This window comes from Anolis carolinensis, chromosome 1 (assembly GCF_035594765.1).
Source record: "Anolis carolinensis isolate JA03-04 chromosome 1, rAnoCar3.1.pri, whole genome shotgun sequence".
Classification (NCBI taxonomy): domain Eukaryota; kingdom Metazoa; phylum Chordata; class Lepidosauria; order Squamata; family Dactyloidae; genus Anolis; species Anolis carolinensis.
The window spans coordinates 43,292,974-43,308,307 of record NC_085841.1 but is presented as its reverse complement, the minus strand read 5'-3'; the positions used below and the strand labels follow the sequence as shown (position 1 = coordinate 43,308,307).

Genomic DNA, 15,334 nt, shown 5'->3' with positions numbered 1-15,334 from the left:
TCTGGATTATATGGCAGCGTAGAAGAGGCCTTAGATTACTGGGATCAAGGTGGTGTAGTAGCTTGAGTCATGGATATCACTTTAAATACCAGGCTTCAAATGCTGGCTCAGCCATGGAAACATACTGGGTGACTTTGGCCAAGCCACACTCTGGGCCCTTCCACACAGTCATATAGCCCAGAATATCAAGGCAGAGAATCACACAATATCTGCTTTGAACTGAGTTTATCTGAGTCCACATTTGCATATATCCCAGTTCAAAATAGAAAATGTGGACTTTTATTCAGCTGTGTGGAAGGGGCCTCTCAGTCTCACAGTCACCACAAATTGAAAATGACTTGACTCTGCACAACAACATATACTCATCTAGCCATCTTTCATCTTTAGAACTCTATAGGGCTAGATCCTACCTTCAATCTGTAACTGTACAATATTGGCAAACCTGAAAGGGGCCATCTCCTTAGCTTTCATTTTAAGCTTACATCTTGCAGAAATATTGCCTTTCTTATATATAATAAATGAATCTGTACCATACTGTCTTGTACATCCATTCATATTCCCAGTTTTTACTTTCTTCGTTTTTCAGGGGAAGATGCAGAGGAGGAGGAAGGTGAAGAAAACCCAATTGCCATTGAGTTTCAGGAGGATCGAGAAGCGTTTTATTTGAAAGATCCAAAGAAGGCATTGCAGGGCTTTTTTGACAGAGAAGGTTTGTGTGTGGTCTGTGATACTTTTTCATGTTTGGTAATGTCCAGCAGCATTATTATTCATTTCATTTATTTTATACTGCTTTTAACATTTTGATAATTCTTAGCAAACACTATTAAAACTGCAACATATAGAAGAGCTGCAAAATATACTTAGTACCCATACTTCAGAAGAAGAAAGTCTAAAAAAGACAGATTTTTGTCTTAATTCTTAGTTTGCTTGCCTATATTCAGCCAAGTATACACTGTGGATAATTTCCCTGGAAATAATAAAAAGTTGGATGTCACCCATGTACTGAAGACCATATTCCAGTCTTCAAAAGACCAGTCCCATGCATATGGTATAGATATTTAACAAATTGAGAAGCAAGACAGAACCATATTCTCAGAACCTTAAAATCATCCTGATGTAAACAAATGCATGACATGAATAGTGCTCTGTATATACCTTCCTTCCATATCTATACCTTAATAAATATTTTTGTTTCTTTAATATTCCATTGTAACCATTTTGCATTTTTTGTTCAATATTCATTCCAAATCTTTGCTATTTTCTGCTAGCACTATTACATAATTTGCACATGTTAAATTGTAGATATTCCTTCCAGCTTTCTGTATGACATGTTTTGCGTATAAATTGTACAGATACAATGCAGCTATTTTCTGACCTGCTTACCTTTCCGAAACCATTTTGTTTCTCCATATTCTGACAGGGTGACTATCAGTACAATCAAATCTTGTGATGTTTCCATTTATTTTAGTGCAATCCATCATTTGTCGTGATCTACACAATCACAGGGTTTGCTACAAATTATAATGCACTTGCTGGTTTTATTCTGAAGTTATTTGGTGTGCTCTGTTAGCCACTATGTGTTTACAGTGTGATTTCTAGTTCCTCTTTCTTTTATGAACCCAAATTGATTGTCTAGCATCTCTCACTCCATTTCTCACATGGAAAGTCTTTAATGTAAAATCTTGAGCTTCACTTCACTTGCATTGGAGATAAATGCAGTTGTTTAATTCCTGATATCTCCTTTCTTATGGATCAGAATGCTTATTGAGAATTTCCGCTATGTTGAACATTTTTTTGTTTTGCATATTATTGTTAGAATTTAAATCGGTTCTGTGTCTTGTGTAGATATCCCATCTGTTCTGATAAATTCTCTTTTCCCAATGCTTCAAGAGCAACTCTACTTTATTAAATAATTCTTCCTAGAAGGAATTTATAATGCTTCTGTTGTAGATATCTTTGGCGTAATGATTTAATCCTTTAAAAATTATCCTAAATAGATAATGTGTTGTTCTGTGGCTCATGTAGCACCCTTATTCACAGTTCAAATTGCCCTTGTATTTCTTGAGTATTGTGGAAGAGGTATCTTGTTCTACCATTTTTGTTGTCAGGTTCTATTTCTTTGGATAGATTATTATAATATTTCTAACTGCTCTTATGTGCAAGTCACTAAGCAGTTGTATTCAGGAGTTTAACAATTTTACTTCCAGATTTTGTCTGTTGTTTAACCATTTAAATGATTTCAGTTGTGCTGAAATTGTTCACAGTATCCTGCATCTCCTAAATGAGTAATGTGTAACAACCACCGTAATTTTTCTTGGGTGTTGCTGAAGAAGCTAATTTCCAAAATTTAAATTAGATTTTAAACTAAGGCTCCTTTTTTTAGATTAAGCTTCACTTTCATTAAAAATCCTTAAAATATTTGAAATATTTCTAAAGCTTTGATCCAACAAATATGCTTCCCCTGAAAGTATAATTTCCCTCAATATGAATATAGAGAGCTTTATAAAACAATTTCAAAATGAGGTCTAGACTTGTCTATGAATTGATGGATGAATTCAAGATTTTGTTCCAAAGTAGTAATTCATTGAAATTATATGAATATTTAACGTTGCTTAACCATTAAATACTTACATATTTTGAGACATTTATGTCAGCCTTCTGGAAAATATGCACTTCAATCTCAATTCATATAATTAAATTCCTAAGGACTTTACAATAGAGTAAATATATATGGTGGAGTGATTTGCCCAGTGTATTTGGTGTCTCTTATTGTTGTAGAGAGAAAAAGAATCCAGTTGGTAACATGGACTTGTAATCAGGTACTCACTCTGTTTTTCTTTTCAGGAGAAGAACTAGAATACGAATTTGAAGCCCAAGGAACTGGCACCTGGCTTTGTAGGATAAAGTATGTAGGCACATATACTGTAAAATTATTTTGTATACAATTGTTTTTCTTTCAGGGCACATCTGCACTGACCACATATGTCAGTTTCAAATTGGTATTGAAGAAAATAGTTTCACTGTGCAGATGTTTACATGGGAAATCATGGATCCAGTTTGAGGCCCGCTTGATGGTTTCATAAACCACAGAGCACTAATGTGCGTTAAGGGCTTCCTTCATGCGCTTTTGTGGGAGTTTGTTGTCTGGCAGCCACAGTTTGAAGATAGCTTTGAATTGCTAAATTCAAATGATTAGTGTGAATGGGCCCTCGGTTAGTGAGGATGTGGAAAGCATACATCTGGAATTTGATTTGTGCACAGGATCTGAAACATACAGAGATTGAGCGATCTTATCATTAATTGTCTATGGCACGCTGCTCTCATGAGAACAGAATTGCTCTCATTTGTAAATGAAGTATATCTATAATAGGACAAATATTTTTGAAAGCACGTGGCCTTTCAGATGTTGTTGAACTGCATAGCTGATCATGGGAAATACTTGTAATATTTGGGAAATGTATGAGTGTCACATGGTTTCTTCATTCAAAAATCATACTTTTTCTAAGAGTTGAAAATTCAGCTGCGCTTGTGCAAAAATACTAGCTCTATTTTATTTCTTTTAATCATGTTAGAGAAAGATATAATAATAATAATAATAATAACTATTATTATTATTATTATTATTATTATTATTATTATTATTATTATTATTATTTCTTACCCACCTCTCCTCATGGCTCGAGATGGGTTTCAAAACAATGAAAATACATAAACACAGCAAAAACACTACAACACACACACACACACTAAAATGTACCTCCATAAAAGTTACATACCAAAACGTATCTCTATAAAATGCATATTAAAACAGACAAAACAAAGATTAAACAAAAGGCAAACAAACAAACCACCAAAAACATCAATAGAGGGCTGGCTGGAGATGTTCTGATCTCTTTTGTGGCAGCCATAGCAAACTTCTCAGCCCTACCAGATCTTGTGGACCTGTTGAAGTAGGGGGGAGGGGCTCCCAGCAGGTAGTGCAGGAGACACAACAGTGCTGTGTCCCCCTGAGTACCTCCTCTTAACTCTGTGGCCTCAGAGGATGCAAAATAGTCAGCAGTATGCAGAGAGTGACTGAAATATCTGCCCATTTTAATGTCATTCTGTTTCAACACTATTTCAGCATTACAATCATACGCAACAAAAACTACCCATATTTACTCAAGTCTAATGCCCCATCAAATCTAATGTGCACCTCAATTTTCAAAACCCTGAAACCAAAAAAGGTATTTGCTAATGAATGTAATGTGCAGTGGCAAAAACTGCATTGTTCGTAATATGACCATTACAATTGCTGCCTGCCTAAAATTCCTTCTTTAAAAACAAAAGTGTTGGAGCACTAAAGCTTTCAGCAATGGAAAAGAAAACTTTGGGGTGCATCTATGCTGTAGAATGAATCCACTTTAACTTTAGTTCAATGCTAAGGAGTCACAGGGCTTGTAGTTTTACAAAGTCTTGGGTCTTCTCCGCCAAAGAATTCTTGTGCTACACCAAACTACAAATCCCAGGATTGCATAGCATTGAGCTCTGGCCATAAAATTAGAGATAACATCCCTCAAGAGGAGCTCCTGTAGCAGCTCCCTTATTGCTTTGACTCAGCATTAAGATTACCGTATTATGTGAATCTCATGCACACCCTAATTTTGGCAAGGTGAATTAGCCAAAAAATGTGAATGTTCTATTTAAGTAAATACAGTATTTGAAATCTTCATATCCATAATAGTAAACATGTAGAGGTGGCATGTTAGGCCTTTATCTCCTATCACTCTCTGTATAGGGAAGGTCAGTTTAAAAGAAATAATCACCATCTGTAGCCACTTGTTGCGTAACGTGGAACTCTTAATGATCAAGGCTTGTGGACACCCCTTGCATGTTTATTGTTGCAAGATAATATAACTTTTGAATTGGGTTACATTATCTGCACTATTATTGTACTAAACATTCATCTTTAGCCTCTAAAATGTAGGATTGTGGTCCTGATAACTACCATATTGTTATTCAAAAATATAGTTCTATTGGTTTAAAGCTTCTTAGGATTGATATTCTTTGGACCACTGCATATTGTCAAAATCCAATATTATCACATCTTGATTTTGAAGTCAGTATTAGTACCAAATATACCATATTTCACTGAATCTAAGGCACCATCAAATCTAAGGCATACTCCATTCTTGAAGCTTTAATTTTAGGTGGAAACATTCTTAGAACACCTTTTTGAATTTCCTCTGTATGCACAATACCTTTTGTTGTTGTTGCGTTAATACGGCTTTATAATCCAATCTGTCTTGTGAGATGAGTCATTTCTTTTTGGTTAGAGTTATGTGCCTCCGGTAGCACAGTGTGTTAAAGCGCTGAGCTGCTGAACTTGCGGACCGAAAGGTGCCAAGTTCAGATCCCAAGAGCGGAATGAGCGCCTGCTGTTAGCCCCAGCTCCTGTCAACCTAGCAGTTCGAAAACATGCCAATGTGAGTAGATCAATAGGTACCGCTCTGGCGGGAAGGTAACAGCGCTCCATGCAGTCATGCCAGCCACGTGACCTTGGAGGTGTCTACGGACAACCTCTTCGACAAGCTCTTCGGCTTAGAAATGGAGATGAGCATCAACCCCCAGAGTCGGTCACGACTAGACGTAATGTCAGGGGAAACCTTTACCTAACCATAAGTCAATCCAGGTTTTGAGGTACAATTTTTAAGTAGAATATCTAGATTTATAAATAAGTATACACAGCACAGTACTTTCAGAGTAAGGAGCAAAATAAAAGGGGGGAAATGAAAGAACATAGTTGTTTGTTATGAGATGAATCTTCATACTAATCCCATAAGGATGATTTCCATAGCTGCTCTGGCTGCATTTAAAAGTCCTTTTTACCGCCTCTTTCTCAGTTAGAAAAATGAGCCATCACAGTAAATTGGGAACTGTGTAATGAATTGTATGGCAATATATATCCAGTGATATTCGGCCACATGAGGTCACTGGAAGCATTCCCACTCTAAGTAGGCAAACACGCTTTATCTGAAAAGCCAAAAACTGCTGCTAGACAAAAGCACTTCTTAAACATGGTCAACGGAAAAACTCCTACAGATTTCACAGAATTTATTTTGAGCTGCTTGTAGACAGTCTGAGATTATGACAAAGAAAAACTGACCATACATATGTTAACACAAAGCAGAAGTTTGGATCATTATTGACATTGTTTTGTATTGTAATCTTCTGAATCAAATAGACTCCCTATAGATGATGCTTCAGGGAAGCAGCTTGTAGCAGAAGCTATTCATTCAGGGAAGAAGAAAGAAACGCTGATTCAGTGTGCATTGGAAGCCTGCAGGATATTGGATGCCAGAGGGGTGCTGCGGCAGGAAGCAGGTACATTACATGAATTTATAAAATTAAATGCAAGAGCTATGTGCTTTTTTAAAACACAAAATGAATGTATTAATTAAAATAGTTATATCCTGTCCTCTGTTTAAAGACTTCAGGGCAACATACAGTAAAACTTACCTAACTAATTTAAAGCAGTATAAACATTAAATATTCTTTTACAAGCGAAAAGCTTACTAAACGGTTTATCAATTTAAAATAAATGACTTGTCTCATTTTTCCTACAAGAAGCTCAGTGGCATTCATGAGAACATCTGAATTTGTTGTTACAATAGCTCTTTGCAGACTTTCAATCTCTCTCTATTTTGGACTTGTTTTTGAAGTGTGTGTGTGTGTGATGTGAAGTTAGTTGTTTATCACTAAACCAGGGATGCAGATTTATTGCTGGCTTCATTACTACTTTGCTCTAGAATCCTTTGCCTACATTTCTTTCAGTTTCCCGTAAAAGAAAAGCAAAGAATTGGGAAGAAGAAGACTTTTATGACAGTGACGATGACACATTCCTTGATCGAACAGGCGTTATTGAGCAAAAGCGACTGAACAGAATGAAAAAAGCTGGAAAAGTAGATGAGAAACCAGAAACCTACGATTCACTGGTAAGCAACTACAGGCAGTGATCCATAAGGCTTGGCTGACCTTGATAATAAAAATCTCACTCTAGAAAAAAGCATAAAGTAGTAGCATGTTTTGTTGCTCCCTGAACTACAGATTCAGACAGATTGGACTTTCTTTTTTTTTTTTTTTTTTTGTATTTTCTGGATCAGGACTTCTTAAACTGTGGGTCCCGACCCCAAATATGGTCCCCTTAGCTCAATGTTGGAGTCATAAAAATTTGGCAACAGTAAAAGTTTTCAGAGTGCCACCCATGTACACAAATCTGTTTGTAACAATATTCAGTGTTTACAACGGATTCTGTAGAAAATACTGTCGTTCAGTAAAAGAAAAATACCTGCTCGGCAAGCCTTGCAAATGCTGATTTATTTTCAGTAAATGTTTCATTTTTCTACCTATCTTATAAATCTATATACTGGAGTCATATAAAAATGTATTGGGTTGAAAGGACGCAAGTGGAAAAATACGTTTGTCAAAATAAAGTATGATTACCCTTTATAACATTCTGTTCCTGTGGGAGCTATTAGTTCTTCTCTTTCATGCAGCAAGTAATCTATTTTGTGATATATTTCAAAAGAATAGCCATGTTAGTCTGTTGTGGCAAAAATAATGGAATATAAATGTTAAGCATATCTATATATATAAAAGGGTGATGGCATCAGGGCAGCGGACAAAACAACAAAACTGCAGGCCCCCCAACCTCGAAATTTGACAACACAACCCATCATTCACGGCTCTAGGTTGATACAACAAAAAGGAAAAGAAAAATAAAGTCCTAATTACAGGGAGAGGAATAATAGTTTTTATCCACTTGCTGCCAGTTTGAAGGCTAAGCTCCACCCACTTGGTCTCCTAGCAACCTACTCAGCCCAGGGGACAGGCACAGTTAGGCCTCACTTAGGCTTCTTCCACAGATTATCAGATTTTAACTGGATTATATGGCAATGTAGACTCAAGGCCCTTCCACACAGCTATATAACCTATTTAGAATTTTATATTATCTGCTTTGAACTGGATTATCTTGACTCCACACTGCCATATAATCCACTTCAGTGTGCATACTAAACGTAAAGACAACCATACAACAGACATTCAATACCACTACTAGCTCAACAATTTCTCACCAACACCACCAGACAACGCCACAGCAACGCGTGGCCGGGCACAGCTAGTTGCATATATAAAACTAATAAATTAGTTTTTGCACCTGAAGTCTAAAAAACGGTTGTTATTATCTTCAGGGTTTTGCAAAGCTGTCACCTATCCTCCTAACTGTTTCTCCTGTAGGTTGCAAAATTAAGTGAAACTGAAAGAGAACTCTCTGAGATTACTGAGAAGCTGAAATCTTCAAAAACAGGTAACATCTCATTTTCTATGAAAACTGAGGAAGGTTAGATGGGAGCAAGGCATATTGTTTGTATGTGCATATAGTAAAGTTTTCCGGTCAGTTAAAATAGAAATCTAGATCATATGAGAGTTATTTTAGATTTGCAAACAATACAGTATACATAAGATTACTTCTTATTGAATGTAGGGCTTTTTGATTATTTTCAAGTTACTTAGATCACAAATGGACAGTGCACAGCCTGCAGGATGCATGAGACTTCAAACACCACTTTTTGTGTCCTCATAGGTCCCCACCATTTTCCCAGGGTTTTCCCACCCACCTACTCATTTCTCTTGAAAATTTTGGCAAAGATTTTCCTTTTTGTAAGTCTGTGTAGATGACGCCAGGTTGCTATTTTGAGTATTTGTAGTATGGAATGCTGGCTTTAGTGGCATAGTTTCATGTGTCTACCCTAGTGAACAGACAAATCTGAAACTTAGGTTGTTATTTTCTCTCTTGTTTTGTTTATACCCAATTTTTCTCTCTTAATAGGTAATATCTCTGTTAAGAGAATAGTTGTTCATAACTACAAGTTCCTAGCATTTTGGAGTTTTAGTGAATATTGAAAGGTTTTTTCACAACATACTAAACAAGGTTTTTTGTTACTTGAATAATTATTAGAAATAATTATAAAACTGGGTTAGTATAATCAGTAATATGTTTTTGGTAAATCTGATTATGTCCATTAGTGATTCCTTTCCTTTGAATAAAAACTTGAATAACCTTGTATCTAAATGGTAGAATGGCATGACTATTTTACAAATATTACTTCCTGCAGCACAATCCCAGCTGGCAGCTCAGGATTCCTTGGATGAATTCATGAAAGAAATAAAATCTGGCTGTGCTTTAGACAGCGTGATGCGTAGAAAGCTTCACTTGCGAACCTTTGAACTAAGGAAGGAACAGCAGCGTTTGAAAGGACTGATTAAGATAGTTACGCCTGCTTCAATGCCGGAACTCAGATCACAGTGAGTTGTTGTTGTCTTTATTTATAGCCTGCCTTTCCCCCAGAATTGGGACACATGGTGGTTTACAAATTAAATTAATCACTATATAATTTTTAATAAACCAATAATTTAAAAATTGAACAATTAGCCTTTAGTATTAATTTTACAGTACTGTAATTACTAAACCTTGTCCATTTTGCGCTGTAACAGTTTGCTGTTTTCACTGCCAAAATATGTGGGATAATGTCTAAATATGATAACAGTCTGGCTGCAGCATTGGAACATCCCAAAGAACTGATTGGGGGGCGGGGGTCACTTAAAATGTAATGCTGGCTAATATATATCATAGTTTGTGATTCTATTAACATAATGCTGATCTCTATGTATTTGAGAATTCATGCTTGGGAGGGGAAACATGCACAGTGCTGCGATTTGTCTCTGATGGGTTATGGTGTGTTTGCCCAGCTTTAAGAGGCACAACATATTTATAATGACCCAGTAAGCAGTTAGGTTCTAACTCTTCACAGTTTTATAAAAAACACTCCTTTTTGTATACTGATTTCTGTTTTTTAAATCCCATTTAGCCTTGAGAATGAAAACCTAGAAACACAAAACAAGCCTAAAAAGCTAACTTTACCCCTGTTTGGGGCCATGAAAGGGGGAAGCAAGTTCAGACTGAAAACTGGAACTGTAGGGGTAAGTTAAAGGGTGGCCATGTCTTTGGGGTTGTATTGTAGAAACCGTTTTAGATCTACTTTACTTTTTAGAAGTTATATCTATTGTAATGGGTATTCAAAGATAGCAAGACCACATTACTCTTACCTTCTTCCATTGTCGGAGCAATCCAGCCTTTAATTTGTTTTGAGATATGTTTCTACAAGTTTGTAGATTTCCAAAAAGTACATATTACATTGGGTTGTTGTGTGTTTTCCAGGCTGTATGGCCATGTTCCAGAAGCATTCTTCCTGATGTTTCACCCACATCTATGGCAGGCATCCTCAGAAGTTGTGAGGTATATATAACCTCTAAGGATGCCTGCCATAGATGTGGGCAAAACATCAAAAGAGAATGCTTCTGGAACATGGCTAAACAGCCCGGAAAACACACAACAACCCTGTGGTTCCGGCCATGAAAGCCTTCGACAACGCTTATTACATTGTTAGAAAAGTATATCACATCATTCTTATTACTCTAAATTGTCAGTGTCACCATATGATTTTTGTTATAATTTCTTTTTGACACACAGAAGTTGCCTGTGAAACGTCCTGATGTCCCTGTAAATCTATTAAAGATGAAAGATGAAGGATCAGAAGAAGAGGAGGAGGAGGAGGAGGAGGAGGAAGAAGAAAAAATGGACATGAATTCAAATCAAGGGACACAAACTCCAATAACAGAAATTACTACACAAGAAATTGTTAAACAGGACAAAGTTCTTCCCAGTTCTTCTCACTGCAGTCAAGACATGGAATCCATTAGTGATGGTTATTTAACTCACATTTTCAATTCACTTGCATTTTAACTGAGATTGTAAAAAGTTGGCGGGAGGTTAATGTACTCTTTTTTTTTTACATGTTGTCTAGCTAAAAGCTTAGTTTTGATCATTTGATTAACAACTTATGAAAATCCCAACCAAGATTTTTACAGAGTACTGTAACATAAAAATGATGGGACTTAATATAGAGATAGACAGAGGAAGACTTTTATTTCTTTTTATTGTTGCTGCTGCTTCTTCACTGTACCCCACTTTTTCTCTCGGAAAAAGAGACTTAAAGCAGCACCGTCTAATTTTAGCGACAAATTTCAGTGAAACGGTCTAGTTTTGAGACAAATTTATACCAACTCAGAGGGAAGATAGAATACGTATATGCTCAATATCCTATACATTCTTTTTCTCTGACCAAGTCTAGATTTTTACCTCCAAGTCCAACCTCTTTTCTCCTGTATATTACTGTTAGCTCTTTATGGCCTAAGGCAAATGCACAGGAGGGAGAGTATGGACATGACATTGCACTTACCACCTTTCAGGCAGCTTCTAAATATCTGATGTCACCAGAGGCTGCTCTGGTTTGTCTCAAATAACTGGTGTTAGACTATATGAGCTATGGTGAGCACATTTGGCAGCACTATTTATTTTAAAATGTTTTAAGTTCAGGCAGGATTTTTTAGTCATCAAAAGTAAGTTCCCAGTAGTAGTTGTTGTTTGGATATTTGACTAAAACACTGATAATATGGTAGTAATCTCACCTCATCAACCCATAAGTAATGCAGGTTGAAATTTTCTTACCAACATAAAATAATGACTATTCTATATGTTGCCACCTTTGTTTTGCCCCACTTTGAGCTGATAGGAGAGGTGGGTAAAATACATATATTGTTTGTATATTGTACTGGTAGTGGTAGTTTAGCCTAACTCTTGGACACATCCCCAGATATTATTATTATTATTATTATTATTATTATTATTATTATTATTATTATTATTCGCCTCTCTTTGCAGCTCAAGGTAGGGTACCACATGGTTAAAACATAGAGATAAAACACAACACTATAAAATATCCATTAAATGCAGGTTAAATGCAAGTTAAAATTCACAAATTAAAATTGACTGGGTAGACCTGCTGAAAAATATAGGTCTTCAGTTGTGTCTTAAATTCGGACAGCTAATTTAGGCCTCTTCCTCCACACCTCAGCGTACCACCTGCCTTAGCTATGTACTTATCAAATTAAAGCTTCCTGGACATTTCTCATCCCATATGACTTTTTGAAAGTATTGTTGCTGTTATTATGTAAAAGGTGTTGTTAAAGAGATTTGCTTTTATTGAATTAAACAGAAAATAGAATTATGTTGTTCAGAAAGAAAAAGGCAGTTAATGATTAAAAGGCAGTAATTTCTTTACTTTTACTAGTCCTGTGCTCATTAAAAGATCTGATTTGTTAAATCTCTTGGGTCCTGCTTTACTTTTACAGGAATGAAGTCTCAGTCTGAGCCTTTGAGTAAAGATGCAATAACGCCAGAGGGCAAATCTCCAGTGGATAAACTGCAGAAGAAGCCGCACGGTGAGCAGTGTCATAGAACAGCTTCCCAGCTGAGCTTCCCTGGCTTGTTTAATGTACTAGGATGGTATACTGTGCAAGATTTTAAAAAGTGGCTGTCCTCATAATAGCTAATCTAATTCTGCTGAATTGCATGATGGGTAAAAACAAAAAAAAAAACCACTGTTGGATTCATACATGTTACAAATTTTCAAAGAAAAAAGAACCATTATGTTATTTTAACTTTATGTTTTAAAAAGGTGAGATTATATTAATGACAGTGTTAAAATATGAATCATTTTCATTGCAAAAAAAAAAAGAATAGATGGTTAATTGCTTCTGCACAATGCTGACCAGTCACTTAAACAATACTTTCCTAGATAGACAAAAGTTATGTTTTTAAAAAAATAAATAAATATTCCACTGCTTCCTTTTCTTCCTGATGATATATAACCTGAGATAGCATAATACCTAAGGTAGGGATAAAGATAGACTCCCAGTTCTATTTCATATTGGCCACAATGTTCTGAGATGGATACTCTTAAGATTCAGAGACAGAAGAGCTACAGTATTTGCATTAGCAGCCTCTTAGCTGGTGCCCTTCTCACATATGGAATCTATTTGCTTGAACTAGCTGCACTACTTTTCCTAAAGAAATGAGCATTAATAACACATTTTTTCCACTGTTTTTTTCCTAGTGTTTCAGAAGCCTATAGAAAAGCCCCAAAGTAAGAAAGCTAACAGTACAAGTAAGGTGAGTTGAGAGAGCTAAATATTTTATTGGATAGAAGCTCTCAATAGCATATAAATTCTTTTGGGTTTTCTTTATTTTTAACTCAGTTATAGAGAATTGTTTAATACTGGTGATGTGGTAGCTTTTCCTTTCCAGTGCTATACAGGCCAATAGATAAAGTACTATTTGGAAATTAGTCCCTTTGTGGAAGTACATCTCTTGTTTTCATGTTTTGCCTTTGTGCAGTTTATAAAACTACTGTGAAACAAACAAACCCTATTTTCTGAAAATACAATTTGTTTTTCATTGGGTAGAATAAGTCATTCTAAGTCAAAATCAAAGCTTTAATAGAACTTTAATTTTACAATGTGTCATCCAGATGATCCTTTAGTGACTCACAATATAATATCGTAGAATCATAGAATAGTAGAGTTGGAAGAGACCTCATGGGCCATCCAGTCCAACCCCCTGCTAAGAAGCAGGAAATCGCATTCAAAGCACCCCCGACAGATGGCCATCCAGCCTCTGCTTAAAAGCCTCCAAAGAAGGAGCCTCCACCACAGCCCGGGGGAGAGAGTTCCATTGTCGAACAGCTCTCACAGTGAGGAAGTTCTTCCTGATGTTCAGGTGGAATCTCCTTTCCTGTAGTTTGAAGCCATTGTTCCGTGTCCTAGTCTGCAGGGCAACAGAAAACAAGCTTGCTCCCTCCTCCCTGTGACTTCCCCTCACATATTTGTACATGGCTATCATGTCTCCTCTCAGCCTTCTCTTCTGCAGGCTAAACATGCCCAGCTCTCTAAGCTGCTCCTCATAGGGCTTGTTCTCCAGACCTTTGATCATTTTAGTTGCCCTCCTCTGGACGCTTTCCAGCTTGTCAACATCCCCCATAAATTGTGGTGCCCAGAATTGGACACAGTATTCCAGATGTGGTCTGACCAAGGCAGAATAGAGGGGGAGCATGACTTCCCTGGATCTAGACGCTATACCCCTATTGATGCAGGCCAGAATCTCGTTGGCTTTTTTAGCTGCCGCATCACATTGTTGGCTCAAGAATAGAGATTTGAGACGTTGGCTTAGAATAGAGATTTGAGACGTTGTATTGATAATTCATGGCTTTAGATCAGGCTTGCTTCCCCTCTCTGCCTCCCTGGCGTTTTATTTGTAACGAACCATAGTTTGATATTAAATCCAAACTGGAAAGGTTGCTTAAATAATACTTTTCTTTAAAACTATAGTCTTAAAAAGCTATGGTTTGGCAATGTGTTTGAACCAAGAGAGTAGCTTCAGATTCTCCGGTTTGTCATTTTCCCTTAGTCTCATTCATTCCCTATTGTTAAAAGAACAATGTATATTTTGTCCTGCAGGTTGGAAACAGTGTGTCCTCAAAATACCCAGAAGATGATCCAGACTACTGTGTATGGATGCCACCAGAAGGTAATTCATTGAAAGAAGGGGTAAAGTTGAGTTATCAAATTTGACCCGTGTTTACGACTTTTGAGACTAAGAAGTTCTGGATCACTTGAATTAAAGGAAATATAGAGATGGCTGCCTAAAACATTCTGTAGCCACAGATTCTGTGTTCAAGGATTCAATGGCGCTTTGAAGGCAACCATAAGCCTGATGTTGCCCTCAATGAAAATGTGCTTGATACCCCTGCTGTAAAGCCTTCACTTAACTTCACCATAAAGTTTAACACAGAAAGTCTTAAGTCAGCTTTCTCAAACATATAAGGCTTTGTTTAGGCCTACAGCCCTCAATAACCTTAGCCAGCATGGCCATGGCCAGGGAAAGTAAAATTTGGAGTTCAAAGCAACTGAGGGATACTTCTTTGTGATCTAAGTAATTATTGGGGTTTTTTCGAATGACTTCTGTTTCACTGGATAAGTCTCACTCCTTCCTATAAATAGAATTTTAAAATGCATACATTTTTCTTCTTTTGTTAATCAGATCAAAGTGGTGATGGCAGAACTCATCTGAATGCAAAATATGGCTATTAAACTTCAGTTGGTGGACTTGGGAAGCAGGAAACTCTGGAGCAGCAATTATATCAGCTGTTCAAACATCATGCAACACACTATCTGTTTACTCTTTTTAAATCTTGTCCGTGAACAATTATCTGCCACTAGACATGAATTTGTGTATATTGTGTATCAAAATGTATATAGATGTGGAAAAATGTGTATTTACAAATTAGGTTTATGTACAGCAAGATGTGCTTTTATATAATAAAAACTAAAAAGACAA

The 15,334-nt window shown here is 36.5% G+C and overlaps 1 protein-coding gene across 1 annotated transcript in view; it reads left to right on the top strand.

Moving 5' to 3' along the window:
- The window catches only part of slc4a1ap (solute carrier family 4 member 1 adaptor protein), a 21,399-nt gene extending 6,065 nt beyond the window's left edge, over window positions 1-15,334 (top strand). The window contains exons 3-14 of the mRNA XM_003217398.4: window positions 587-709; window positions 2,845-2,905; window positions 6,224-6,363; window positions 6,814-6,974; window positions 8,278-8,347; window positions 9,156-9,345; window positions 9,909-10,020; window positions 10,571-10,805; window positions 12,292-12,381; window positions 13,056-13,111; window positions 14,455-14,524; window positions 15,038-15,334. Of these exons, the coding sequence (XP_003217446.1) occupies window positions 587-709; window positions 2,845-2,905; window positions 6,224-6,363; window positions 6,814-6,974; window positions 8,278-8,347; window positions 9,156-9,345; window positions 9,909-10,020; window positions 10,571-10,805; window positions 12,292-12,381; window positions 13,056-13,111; window positions 14,455-14,524; window positions 15,038-15,087 (1,358 nt within the window). The 3' untranslated portion in view covers window positions 15,088-15,334. The remainder of the gene's footprint in view (window positions 1-586; window positions 710-2,844; window positions 2,906-6,223; window positions 6,364-6,813; window positions 6,975-8,277; window positions 8,348-9,155; window positions 9,346-9,908; window positions 10,021-10,570; window positions 10,806-12,291; window positions 12,382-13,055; window positions 13,112-14,454; window positions 14,525-15,037) is intronic.